This window comes from Bombina bombina, chromosome 1 (genome assembly GCF_027579735.1).
Source record: "Bombina bombina isolate aBomBom1 chromosome 1, aBomBom1.pri, whole genome shotgun sequence".
Taxonomy (NCBI): domain Eukaryota; kingdom Metazoa; phylum Chordata; class Amphibia; order Anura; family Bombinatoridae; genus Bombina; species Bombina bombina.
Window position 1 is genome coordinate 536269582 of NC_069499.1, and position 14737 is coordinate 536284318.

General features: G+C 42.0%; 1 protein-coding gene across 1 annotated transcript in view; it reads left to right on the forward strand.

The window, feature by feature from the left end:
- Positions 1–14737, forward strand: part of NDUFS1 (NADH:ubiquinone oxidoreductase core subunit S1) — a 219565-nt gene that overhangs the window by 40838 nt on the left and 163990 nt on the right. Inside the window, exons 7-8 of the mRNA XM_053698653.1 lie at positions 2969–3099; positions 5400–5585. Of these exons, the coding sequence (XP_053554628.1) occupies positions 2969–3099; positions 5400–5585 (317 nt within the window). The remainder of the gene's footprint in view (positions 1–2968; positions 3100–5399; positions 5586–14737) is intronic.

Genomic DNA, 14737 nt, shown 5'->3' on the forward strand with positions numbered 1-14737 from the left:
AAAAATTAACCCTACAAGCTACCTAATTAACCCCTTAACGGCTGGGCATATTACAAGTGTGGTGCGCAGCAGCATTTAACGGCCTTATTATTACCAAAAAGCAACGCCAAAGCCATATATGTCTGCTATTTCTGAACAAAGGGGATCCCAGAGAAACATTTACAACCATTTGTGCCATAATTACACAAGCTGTTTGTAAATAATTTCAGTGAGAAACCTAAAATTGTGAAAAATGTAACAGTTTTTTTTTATTTGATTGTATTTGGCGGTGAAATGGTGGCATGAAATATACCAAAATGGGCCTAGATCAATACTTTGGGATGTCTACTAAAAAAAAATATATACATGTCAAGGGATATTCAGGGATTCCTGAAAGATATCAGTGTTCCAATGTAACTAGCGCTAATTTAAAAAAATGGTTTGGAAATAGCAAAGTGCTATTTGTATTTATGGCCCTATAACTTGCAAAAAAAGCAAAGAACATGTAAACATTGGGTATTTCTAAACTCAGGACAAAATTTAGAAACTATTTAGCATGGGTGTTTTTTGGTGGTTGTAGATGTGTAACAGATTTTGGGGGTCAAAGTTAGAAAAAGTGTGTTTTTTTCCATTTTTTCCTCATATTTTGTATTTTTTTTTACAGTAAATTATAAGATATGATGGAAATAATGGTATCTTTAGAAAGTCCATTTAATGGCGAGAAAAACGGTATATAATATGTGTGGGTACAGTAAATGAGAAAGAGGAAAATTACAGCTAAACACAAACACTGCAGAAATTTAAAAATAGCCATTGTCATTAAGGGTAAGAAAATTGAAAAATGGTCCGGTCATTAAGGGGTTAAAGAGCCCATGGATAAAAAGTTGAAAAACATGTTAAAGAAAATCTTTCAGCACACGGTTTGTTTTTCAAACGGCAGTGGTTTCCGGAGCTGCAACATATTGGTGTGAATCCCTGTGTGATGTGGTCGAGAGGAAGACTTCCATCGACGAGATACAGTAGAAGATTAAGACATTGAAGGTCACCAATTCTTTTATTTGTGACGCCAATATGAAAATTATTTGCCTGAACGCAAAGGTTTCAGGATTCTCTGTTTTAGCTTGCCAGAATGGCACAAGGAAAATGGTCCCGAGAGGAGTCTCTCCTTCCGATAAATATTCTGGAACTTCGAGCAATTTACAACGCTCTGAGGGCGTGTCCTCTTCTGGGGTCGTTCAGATTCCAAACCGACAACATTACCTCAGTGGCTTACATCAACCATCAGGGGGGTATGAGGAGCTCCCTAGCAATGAGGGAGGTGTCTCGGATTTTGGAGTGGGCGGAGTCCCACAACTGCTTGCTCTCAGCGATCCACATTCCAGGTGTGGACAACTGGGAACCAAACTTTCTCAGCAGGCAATACTTCTATACGGGGGAATGGTCTCTTCACCCTGAAGTGTTTGCGGAGATTTGTGTAGTGCATCAAGCAGGAGCGAGCTTCGGCCATCCTGATTGCTCCATCGTGGCGATGGAGGACGTGGTTTGCGGATCTGTCATTTCTCTGAGGCTTACTGCGTGTAGATTGAACGTTTAGTCTTAGCCAAGAGAGGCTTTTCTAAAAGTGTGATTGACTCTAGTTCAGGCAAGGAAGACAGTCACTTGTTGCATCTACCATAAGGTGTGGAGGACTTACTTGTCCTGGTGTGAGAAGCACAGATATCCTTGGCATCCTTGGTGAAGGTATCAAGGATTCTGTCTTTTCTCCAAGAAGGTTTGGAGAAGGGTTTTGCCGCCAGTTCCTTTTTAAAGGGACAGATTTCTGCATTATCAGTTTTGTTGCACAGGAGATTCCTGACCATCAATCTTTTGTTCAGGCTCTGTCTAGAATCAGGCCTGTCTTTAGGCAGTCTGCTCCTCCATGGAGCTTAAACTTGGTCCTTAAGGGTTTGCAGAGGGTTCAGTTTGAGCCTATGGATTCTATTGACATTAAGATTCTGTCTTGGAAGGTTCTCTTCCTGTTGGCTATTGCATCGGCACGCAGAGTATCTGAGCTGGCTGCCTTGCAATGTGAGCCTCCTTACCTGTTTATTCATGCGGATAAGGCTATTCTTCGCACCGGTTTGGGGTTTCTTCCCAAGGTGGTGTCTAACTGTAACATCAATCAGGAAATAATTGTTCCTTCTTTGTGTCCTAACACTAATAATTCTTTTTGTGTTTTTTTTTCCCCCCGGGAAGCTCAAGGGGCAGAGGACCTATTCTACTTCTTTGTCCTTTTGGTTGAGGAGCTTGATTCGATTGGCCTATGAGAAAGCGGGACATAAGCCTCCTCAGAGGATCACGCTCATTCAACTAGAGCTGTGGCTTCGTCTTGGGCCCTCAAGAATGAGGCCTCTATGGAGCAGATTTGTAAGGCGGCTACCTTGTCCTCCTTACACACTTACAAAGTTTTATAAATTTTACATTTTTGCTTCTGTGGAAGCTGTTTTTGGGAGACAGGTTTTACAGGCTGTGGTGCCCTCAGATTAGGGTTCACCTTCTTACCCTCCCGGTTTCATTTAGTGTCCTCTAAAGCTTGGGTACATGTTTACCAAAAGTAATGAATGAAGCCGCGGACTCTCCTCCCCTTTTTAGATGGAAAACATAAATTATGCTTACCTGATAATTTTATTTCCATTGTGGGGAGGAGAGTCTAAGGCTCCCGCCCGTAACTCCGGTGGGTCGGACCTAAATTTAATTTATCTTCTGACACCATTTATACCCTAATATTTCTCCTACTGTTCCTTGTTCCCTCGGCAGAATGACTGGGGGATGAGGGGAGTGAGGGAGGTATTTAAGCTTTTGGCTGGGGTGTTTTTGCCTCCTCCTGGTGACCAGGTTCTATTGTTCCAAAAGTAATGAATGAAGCCATGGACTCTCCTCCCCATGATGGAAATAAAATTATCAGGTAAGCATAATTTTATGTTTTTTTAAACATGCTCCTGTTTTGTAGGATCAGTCCATGATGTTTGGTAGTGACAGAAGCCGATTTTTGGATGGAAAGCGTGCAGTGGAAGACAAGAACATTGGACCTCTTGTCAAGACTATTATGACTCGTTGTATACAGTGTACACGCTGTATTAGGTAATTGTGATTCAACTTTTATTATTTATTTTTATTTTTTTCCCCTGGACATTTTTTTTTCCTTTTCTGTCATTTGGTTTGGGGATTTGACAACTACATTTAGACCCCTTTTTTTTACAAATACTCTTCTTCAAAGTGTATGACAAAAAAAAACAAATGTACAGGTGTCTAATGAGAGAGATATAGATAGATATACAGTGTGTGTATGTATGTATATATGTGTGTGTGTGTGTGTGTGTATATATATATATATATATATATATATATATATATATATATATATAATTTGTGCTCATAAGTTTACATACCCTGTCAGAATTCATGATTTCTTGGCCATTTTTCAGAGAATATGAATGATAACACAAAAACTTTTCTTTCACTCATGGTTAGTGTTTGGCTAAAGCCATTTATTATTACTCTTTTTAAATCATAATGACAACAGAAACTACCCAAATGACCCTGATCAAAAGTTTACATACCCTGGTGATTTTGGCCTGATAACATGCACACAAGTTGACACAAAGGGGTTTGAATGGCTATTAAAGGCAACCATCCTCACCTGTGATCTGTTTGCTTGTAATTACTGTGTGTATAAAAGTTCAGTGAGTTTCTGGACTCCTGACAGACCCTTGCATCTTTCATCCAGTGCTGCAATGACGATTCTGGATTCTGAGTCATGGGGAAAGCAAAAGAATTGTCAAAGGATCTGCGGGATCTGTATAAAACAGGAAAGGGATATCAAAAGATATCCAAGGAATTGAGAATGCAAATCAACAGTGTTCAAATTCTAATCAAGAAGTGGAAAATGAGGGGTTCTGTTAAAACCAAACCACGGTCAGGTAGACCAACTAAAATTTCAGCCACAACTGCGAGGAAAATTGTTCGGGATGCAAAAACAAACACACAAATAACTTCAGGTGAAATACAGGACATGTGGTGTGGCTGTTTCAAGATGCACAATAAGGAGGCACTTGAAGAAAGATGGGCTGCATGGTCGAGTCGCCAGAAGAAAGCCATTACTACGCAAATGCTACAAAGTATCCCGCTTACTATACGCCAAACAGCACATAGACAAGCCTCAAACCTTCTGGCACAAAGTCATTTGGAGTGATGAGCCCAAAACTGAGCTTTTTGGCCACAACCATAAACACTACATTTGGAGAGGAGTAAACAAGGCCTATTATGAAAGGTACACCATTCCTACTGTGAAACACGGAGGTGGATGGCTGATGTTTTGGGGATGTGTGAGCTACAAAGGCACAGGAAATTTGGTCAGAATTGATGGCAAGATGAATGCAGTATGTTATCAAACAGAATGCCTTATTTTCCACTTCTTGATTAGAGTTTGAATACTGCTGATTTGCATTCTCAATTCCTTGGATATCTTTTGATATCCCTTTCCTGTTTTATGCAGATCCTTTGACAATTCTTTTTCTTTCCCCATGACTCAGAATCCAGAAACGTCAGTGCAGCACTGGATGAAAGATGCAAGGATCTGTCAGGAGTCCAAAAACTCATTGACCTTTTATACACACACAGTAATTACAAGCAAACGGATCACAGGTGAGGATGGTTGCCTTTAATAGCCATTCAAACCCCTTTGTGTCAACTTGTGTGCATGTTATAAGGCCAAAATCACCAGGGTATGTAAACTTTTGATCAGGGTCATTTGGGTAGTTTCTGTTGTCATTATGATTTAAAAAGAGTAAACACAGTTGATTTATAATAAATGGCTTCAGCCAAACACTTAACCATGAGTGAAAGAAAAGTTTTTGCGTTATCATTCATATTCTCTGAAAAATGGCCAAGAAATGATAAATTCTGCCAGGGTATGTACACTTATGAGCACAACTGTATATAGATATATCTCTATCTCTCTTGAAATTGTCTGGAACCACTTAGAAATTTGACTTTTTTCCTGTCTTTAAAATTATGTGGACTACTAACTTTTTCCCTCTGGGCTAGTAGCTTTTAACCCCTGACTAGTAAACCATAGTAATACAAAATACTGTATCTTTCTTGCATTTCTCATTACTATTCCCTCTTGTTAAAGCCCTTCTAATGAATGTATCCTATATTAATCGAGGAACCTATGTGGATAATGTTCCACAATGACAATATGGGATAGGCAGCTTAAAAAAAAATAAAAAATTGGGGTTTCCTGTGATGGGTACTCATGCCCAGGGAAGTACATTTCACAAATACAATCTTGCACACAACGTCAGTTTTGCATCTCAGCAAGTTTGGGATAGTAGAACTTGCTCTTACAACATTTTAATATGGGCTGTTTATTGTACTAGGTTTGCTAGTGAGATTGCTGGTGTAGATGATCTTGGAACTACAGGAAGAGGAAATGAAATGCAAGTTGGGACTTATGTAGAGAAGATGTTTATGTCAGAGCTTTCTGGAAACATTATAGACCTTTGTCCAGTAGGAGCATTAACATCCAAACCATATGCATTTACTGCTCGCCCTTGGGAAACCAGGTATGTACAACGTCTAAATGAAATTTCATATCAAAATTGCTATGACATTAAGTTATGTCAACTAGCAAAACCATTTTAGTCCAGTAGAGATTTTCATGTGAATTTGTTATTCTCAAAATGTCATGACACACTTTGTCACAAACCTCACCTGTAAGTATCACACAGACTTATAAATAGAACTTAAAGATTTCAAATTGCTTATGGTATCTTTCATTATAAACTGTCATAATTAAAAAAAAAAAAGAAATTCACTGCACATTGTTGTCTTAAAATATTCTTTATATAACTTGTTCATTAAACGTTTATTTAAATGAAACGTTTTAGTTTATCTTTATAACTGCAGCAGATTGTGCAACCAACCAGAATTTGTACCGCATGTTCCATCCACTTCCGATTGTGGATACTCTCTTAAGTTGTAATTGTCTGGCTGGCTTCTCATGCTACAGCATTGCTCATAGTAGGAAGAGCACGAGGCAGGTATATATAAAAGATGCTACAGGTTTGGGGTCTGCTGGGGGAGCAGTATATTTTTTACAGGGAGAGCAGAGTCCTAGGAGTCTTAGTACACTTAGCATATAAATAGTGCTGGAAGTTTTTATACCAGTTGCAGTTTTGTTTTTAATCTTGTCCTATAAAGTTTTACAATACATTTTAAAACTTTTGAAGGGACACATTTGCTACATAAAATATATTGGCAATGAAACACTGAATTACAAAGGAACATTTTCTAAAAACGATTACATTTTCTTTTACAAGATATGACGAGTCCACGGATTTCATCCTTACTTATGGGATATCGCCTCCTGGTCAGCAGGAGGAGGCAAAGAGCTCCACAGCAGCGTTGCATATATAGCTCCTCCCAGTCCAGTTATTCTCTTTGCCTGTTTTAGTGATAGGAAGAGGTTAAGTGAGGTGTTAGTTTAGATTCTTCAATCAAGAGTTTTGTTTTCAAACGGTACCGATGTGTGCTGTTTTTATTACAGAGCAGCTTCTGAATAGTCTTATAGACTATGGGAACTGGGGGATTTCTGTATTCACTGTGCATCCCATATTTGTGCTGCATTTTATGTCTATGGTCTGGTGAGCTTGTAACCATGACCCTGCTATTTCACAGGACCTCAGGAGGAAGATTGGACCTCTTGATACTGTGAAATTATCGTGCTGTACCTTCAGCACAGAGTTAAGTGCAGTTTTTATTCTGGGACATACTTATACTCAGACTAACTGTACTGACTTTATTATACTGGGAGAGATCTCCCTTTTATTCTTTTCCCCCAACATTAGGGCAGTTTGCATAACCTAATAGCACTGGGTTGTGTATACATAGTGATCTATTTTATGTTACCAGATACTCTAAGGGTGCAGACCGGATTAACTTAGAAATACTGGATATTGTTTATAGGAGTATACGCTATTACCAGACACTCTAGTACATGTAAGGGATCTAGAAGAGCTGGGAAGTGCTTGTGTATACATTTATTATGGGCGGGCCGACGCTGGGGATGGATGTGGGATTTTGTCACGGTTCTTGGCGGTCTTTTGAATTTGACGGTTATGCCAATGAAGGGCGGGACTTACTTTTGCGCGCTCTGGCAGCGCAGCTTTCTCGGTTCCGGCAGCGTTTACTCGCCCCCTAAGTCCGCTTGTGGGAGAATCTACAAGCGACTTAGGTGTTCAGTGTGGCAGTGTTTTTCTTTAATCAGGAGGCAGGTAGGAGCCACAGCAGAGCTGCGGCGGGGTGACACTGGAGTTTGCAAGAGTAAATCGGTAAACCTTTATAACGTTGTGCAAATGTGAAATTACCCTATTGTGCAAGTGTAAAATTGCCCTCTGCCTTAATCCGAAAACTTTTAACATCGTGCAGTGAGATCACTCTGCCTTAGTTTTTATTCCGGATTGCCAGTGTTGCAGTTAAATCCTTTATTCAATATTTTATTATTAAAGTGTCTGCTGTTTTAAAGATACAGTACAACATATTCTTTCTGTGATTTGACCAAGCTGTTTTTTTGTTTACGTTATCATTATGGATGACCTCAAACAAACTACCTGTCCTATGTGTTTGGATGCCATTGTGGAACCCCCTGTTACCTTATGTGACACTTGTATAGCGAGAGCCTTACAATGTAAAGAGACATTTTTTGCTAATAAAGATATGTCTGGAGAATGTTCTCAGATCAATGAGATTCAGGGTATGCCGCTATTTTTCCCCCAAGCGTCACAGCCTTTAACGCCCGCGCAAACGACGCCATGTTCCTCAACAGCGTCTACTTCTTTCACTTTGCAGGATATGGCTGCAGTTATGTCATCCACTCTCACAGGCATTTTATCTAAGTTGCCAGTGTTACAGGGCAAACACAGCAGGACAGAGACCCATGTGGTCCCTGCGACTTCTGACGCCTTGATGGCTATCTCCGATGTACCCTCCCAGGGATCTGAGTTGGGGGATAGGGAGGCCCTCTCTGAGGGGGAACTGTCTGACTCAGGAAGTGCATTACCTCAGACAGATTCGGACATCATGTCCTTCAAATTTAAATTGGAACACCTCCGTCTGTTACTGCGGGAGGTTTTGATTACTCTGGATGACTGTGACTCTATTGTAGTACCTCCAGAGAAGTTGTGTAAGATAGACAAATACTTAGAGGTACCTTCTTACTCTGATGTCTTTCCGGTTCCTAAGAGAATTTCGAAAATTGTTACACAGGAATGGGAAAGACTGGGTATCCCGTTTTCCCCTTCTCCCATTTTTAAGAAGATGTACCCTATAGCTGACACCGTTCGGGACTGTTGGCAAACGATCCCTAAGGTGGAGGGAGCTATTTCTACCCTGGCTAAGTGTACGACTATCCCTATTGAAGACAGTTGTGCTTTCAAAGACCCTATGGATAAAAAGTTGGAGGGTCTTCTAAAAAAGCTATTTACTCATCAAGGGTTTCTATTACAACCGACGGCCTGCATTGTACCAGTCACAACTGCGGCTGCCTTTTGGTTCGACGCCTTAGAGGAGTCTCTTAAGACTGAAACTCATTTGGAAGAAATAATGGATATAATTAAGGCCCTTAAGCTGGCCAATTCCTTTGTTACAGATACAGCTTTTCAGATCGCCAAGTTGGCGGCTAAGAATGCGGGATTTGCCATTTTAGCACGCAGAGCCTTATGGTTAAAATCTTGGTCTGCGGATGTGTCTTCTAAATCCAAGTTTTTGGCTAGTCCTTTCAAAGGAAAGACCCTATTTGGGCCTGAATTGAAAGAGATCATTTCTGACATTATGGGAGGTAAGGGTCATCTCCTACCTCAGGATAAAACATCTAAGCAGAGGGGTAGACAGAGTAATTTTCGTTCCTTTCGAAACTTCAAGGGAGTCTCCTCTTCCGCTAAACAGGAAGGGAACTTTGCACAAGCCAAGTCTGTCTGGAGACCCAACCAGGCTTGGAACAAGGGTAAACAACCCAAGAATCCCGCTGCTGTTCCCAAGACAGCATGAAGGGGCGGCCCCCGATCCGGGACCGGATCTAGTAGGGGGCAGACTTTCTCTCTTTGTCCAGGCGTGGATAAGAGACGTTCAGGATCCCTGGACACTAGAAATCGTGTCTCAGGGGTATCTAATGGAGTTCAAAAATTCCCTCCCAATACAGGGGCAGGGGTTTTACTTAAATCTTTTCGTGGTTCCCAAAAAAGAGGGAACGTTCAGACCCATTTTAGATCTCAAGAGTCTAAACAAGTTTCCTTGGAGACAATTCAGTCAATTCTTCCATTGATCCAGGAGGTCAATATATGACTACCGTGGACTTAAAGGATGCATATCTCCAAATTCCTATCCACAGAGATCATCACCAGTTTCTAAGGTTTGCCTTCCTGGACAAACATTTTCAGTTCGTGGCTCTTCCTTTCGGGTTGGCCACGGCACCCAGGATCTTCACGAAGGTTCTAGGGTCCTTACTAGCGGTTCTCAGACCGCGGGGCATTGCAGGGGCGCCTTATCTGGACGATATTCTAATCCAGGTGTCGTCTGACCATCTGACAAAGTCTCATAACGATATGGTTCTGTCCTTTCTAAGGACTCATGGGTGGAAGGTGAATCTAGAAAAGAGTTCACTAATTCCACAGACAAGGGTTCCTTTTCTAGGAACTCTGATAGATTCCGTATCCATGAAAATTTTCTTGACGGAAGTCAGAAAGTTGAAGATTCTGAATACATGCCGAACCCTTCAGTCCAATCCTCTGCCTTCAGTGGCTCAGTGCATGGAGGTAATTGGTTTAATGGTGGCTGCAATGGACATCATTCCGTTTGCTCGGTTTCATCTCAGACCTCTACAACTGAGCATGCTCAGACAGTGGAATGGAGATTATGCAGATTTGTCTTCTCAGATAGATCTGGATCAGGAGACGAGACTCTTCTTTGGTGGTTGTCGCTGGATCATCTGTCCCAAGGGACGTGCTTCCGCAGACCTTCATGGGTGATAGTGACAACGGACTCCAGTCTACTAGGATGGGGTGCAGTCTGAAATTCCCTGAAGGCTCAGGGTGTGTGGACTCGGTCGGAGTCTCTACTTCCCATCAATATTCTGGAGTTGAGAGCAATATTCAATGTGCTTCAAGCTTGGCCTCAGTTGGCATCGGCCAAATTTATCTGATTTTAGTCGGACAATATCACGACTGTGGCTTACATCAATCATCAGGGAGGAACAAGGAGTTCCTTAGCGATGACAGAAGTATCCAAGATAATTCGGTGGGCGGAGGCTCACTCTTGTTATCTGTCAGCAATCTACATCCCAGGAGTGGACAACTGGGAGGCGGATTTTTTGAATGGGGAATGGGAACTCCATCCGGAGGTCTTTTCCACCCTGATTCTCAGGTGGGGCAGACCGGAATGCCAAGCTCCCAAGCTACGGATCCAGGTCCAGGGATCCTCAGGCCGAATTGATAGATGCCTTGGTCGTTCAACCTAGCTTATATGTTTCCACCGTTTGCTCTCCTTCCCCGGGTGATTGCACGGATCAAGCAGGAGAGTGCTTCGGTGATTCTAATCGCTCTGGCGTGGCCTCGCAGGACTTGGTATGCCGCTCTGGTGGACATGTCATCTCTGCCGCAGTGGAAGCTTCCATTGAGGCAGGACCTTGTCATTCAGGGACCCTTCCATCATCCGAATCTAATTTCTCTGCAGCTGACTGCTTGGAGATTGAACGTTTGATTTTATTTAAGCGAGGGTTCTCTGATTCGGTCATTGATACCTTGATCCAGGCATGTAAGCCTGTTACTAGAAAGATTTACCATAAGATATGGCATAAATATCTTTATTGGTGCGAATCCAAAGGCTACTCATGGAGTAATTAGGATTCCTAGGATTTTGTCCTTTCTCCAAGAAGGATTGGAGAAAGGATTATCAGCAAGTTCCTTTAAAGGGACAGATTTCTGCTTTATCTATCCAGACGTTAAATCTTTTTGTCAGGCTCTGACTAGAATCAAGCCTGTGTTTAGACCAATTGCTCCTCCTTGGAGTATGAATTTAGTTCTTAATGTTCTTCAAGGGGTTCTGTTTGAACCCATGCATTCCATAGATATTAAGTTTATTATCTTGGAAAGTTTTATTTTTGGTTGCTATTTCTTCTGCTTGCAGAGTTTCTGAGCTTTCAGCTTTACAATGTGATTCTCCTTATCTTATTTTCCATTCTGATAAGGTGGTGTTACGTACCAAACCTGGTTTCCTTCCTAATGTTGTTTCTAATAAGAATATTAATCAGGAAATTGTTGTTCCTTCATTGTGTCCCAATCCTTCTTCTAAGAAGGAGCGTCTGTTACATAACTTGGACGTGGTCCGTGCCCTGACGTTTTACTTGTAGGCGACTAAAGAGTTTCGTCAATCATCTTCATTGTTCTTTTTTTGGAAAACATAGGGCTCAGAAAGCTACGGCGACCTTTCTTTTTGGCTGAGGAGTATCATCCGTGTTGCATACGAGACTGCTGGACAGCAGCCTCCAGAACCTATTACGGCTCACTCTACTAGGTCTGTGGCTTCCTCGTGGGCATTCAAAAATGATGCTTCTGTTGAACAGATTTGCAAGGCTGCAACTTGGTCGTCTCTTCACACTTTTTCCAAATTTTACAAATTTGATACTTTTGCCTCGTCTGAGGCTGTTTTTGGAAGAAAGGTTCTTCAAGCAGCGGTGCCTTCCGTTTCGGTTCCTGTCTTGTCCCTCCCTTTCATCCGTGTCCTATAGCTTTGGTATTGTATTCCATAAGTAAGGATGAAATCCGTGGACTTGTCATATCTTGTAAAAGAAAAGGAAATTTATGCTTACCTGATAAATTTATTTCTTTTACGATATGACGAGTCCACGGCCCACCCTGTCAGTTTCTAGGACAGGTTTTTATTTTTGCTAAACTTCAGTCACCTCTGCTCCTTGGCTTTTCCTTTCTCTTCCTAACTTTTTGGTCGAATGACTGCAGTGGGAGGGAAGGGAGGAGCTATATATGCAGCTCTGCTGTGGAGCTCTTTGCCTCCTCCTGCTGACCAGGAGGCGATATCCCATAAGTAAGGAGGAAATCTGTGGACTCGTCATCGTAAAAGAAATAAATATATCAGGTAAGCATAAATTCATTTTTTTTTTTTTTTTTTCAATTTCACAAGTGTTTGCAAATTTTCGAATTTACTTATTTTATCAATTTCCTTCTTAATATGGGAAGAGTCCACAGCTGCATTCCTTGTGGGAAAGGCTGAACCTGGCCACCAGGAGGAGGCAAAGACACCCCAGCCAAAAGCTTAAATACCTCCCCCCACTTCCTCAGAAAACCCAGTCATTCTTTGCCTTTTGTCACAGGAGGTTGGCAGAGAAGTGTCAGAAGTTTTCAGAGTAGTCTCTTATGGAGGGTAGTACTCTTCGAGATGGGACTGGAGTTTTAAGTAATCCTGTAAGCCTCTCAGTGAGAGCATGGATGAAAGTTCGAGTCCGGAGATGTAGGGAGAGTCTTTCTGCGAAACCATCCAGACTCATATTAACAGCTCCAAATGCAATCAGCGTTGACGAGCTTCTCTTAAGTCCATGTCAGAAGCGATTCTACTATCTGTCACACTTGAAGGGCAAGTGTTGCTGTTCCACGGCATAGATTCTGGTAAGATCGTTTCATTTTTTTATACATGTATAACGCAAGAAGACAGGGTCACAGTGTGACTTCTTTTACCTGTATAGAATCAAGGGTTAATATCTCCTAAGGGGGATTATTGAACAGTGGGGATTTTATACTGCTTTTTTGTTTGAGATGTTATGGGCTCACTGTTATGGAATATACAGCTTTCACTTTGGGAGCTGTGCAGCTTACAAGTTTGGTGCACTATTTCTCATAGCAGAGACGGTCCTGCATTGCGCATTTTTCTTTCCCTCTTTCCTGACCGGGGGTTTATCAGAGAGGAGTCCTAAATCTCTGTACTGTCTGTGTCAAAGGGGGTGCGGAATGCCACCTCTGAAGCGCTGTCGTCCAGTGAGGTGCGTACCCTACGTCTTCTCTCTCTCTACACATGCAGTTTCCCATAGCATTGCTAATCCTCCATCTAGAGGGGGCCTTTTTTTCACCAGACGTTACTGCACAGTTCAGACTGGGGTGCCTGCGGCCTTTAATGCTTTGCCTCGCCCTGCCCAACGCAAGCGAAAGGTTACATATTGCACTCCTTCCCAGAGTACATAAGATAATTTATTGGATTAATTGATGTGGTTATCAGAGGATGAAGTTCCTTCTAAGACTTCAGAGTATGAACATTCTGGGTCGGAGTCTGCTGCCTCTAAACTTCCAGCTGCGGAGGAACCAGACTTTAGTTTTAGAAATTTGCGCTTTCTTCTAAAGGAAGTTTTTGGCGAATTCAGAGGTTCCAGAGGCCAAATTGCCTGATGAACCTTTGATTTCTAAATGGGACAGGGTTATACCTTATCCTTCCCTGCTCTTGTTAGATGGTGAACATTATTAAGAATGAATGGGACAGGATTGGATTCATTTTTCCCCTCTTCTCCATTTAACAAATTGTTCCCGGTCCTGGACTCTCTGGAGTTGTGAGGTTCCGTCCCTAAAAGTGATGGCGCTATCTTCGCCCTTGCTAAATGTACTACTATCCTGCTTGACAATAGCTCTTGGTTTTATGAGCCCATGGATAAAAGATGGAAACTCTGTTAAAGATGTTTAGACATACGGGATATTGGTTTTTCAACCGGCGGTGGCTGTTACCACGGTTGCTGAAGCAGTTATTTATTGGTGCAACGCCTTATGGGATTGATCGAGGGGGAGGGTCCCCTCGATGTTCTTCAGTAAAGAATTGAGGCCTTGAGGTTGTCAATTCTTTTATCTGTGATGCTAATATGCAGATTATTCTTCTGAATGCTACGGCTTCAGCTTTTTCTGTTCAGGCCCATCGGGCTCTGGCTGAAGTCATGGTCTGCGGATACGACTTCTAAGTCTAGACTGCTTTCCTTCCCCTTCAGGGAATGTTTTTTTTTTTTTTTTTTGAGTCCAGGCCTGGACCAATTATCTCCACGTTCACAGGGGGCAAGGGTGCCCTCCTACCGCAAGAGAATATGAACTAGTACAATTTTCGTTCTGATAAGGCCCATGTCAGCAGTCCTCCACTAGGCCAAAGCAAAACAAGAGCTCTTGGAAGCCGGCTCACTCCTGGAATAAATCCAAGCAGTGCAAGAAGCCTGCCGAGTCTAAGTCGGCTTGAATGGGTGGTTCCTGGTCCACGTTTGGATTGTGTAGGGGGCAGTCTGTCGCTCTTTTAGTCATTTAGTTCAGGGATGTGCCGGATCCATGGGTCCTGAAGTTCATAGCCCACGGTTACAAGACAGATTTCAAGTCTCAGCCATTCGGGACCTAAAGTTTTTAAATGTCCCCACGTTTTAGATGGAGACAAAAGGTCCAATCTTCCCCTCATTCGAGAAGGGCAGTAAATGACCACAATAGATCTGAAGGATGCTCCCTTCATGTACCAATCCTCAAGGACCACTTCCAGGTTTCTAAGGTTTGCGTTTTAGAAGAGTGGACCATTTGGAATCTCTCCGCTGTCTTCTTCGATCCCTTGGATGGAAGATAAATAGAGTTCTCTTGTATCAAGTACCAGGATAGAATTCATGGGTACTATATTAGAATCAGAGACGTTGTAAGCTAGCTTCAAC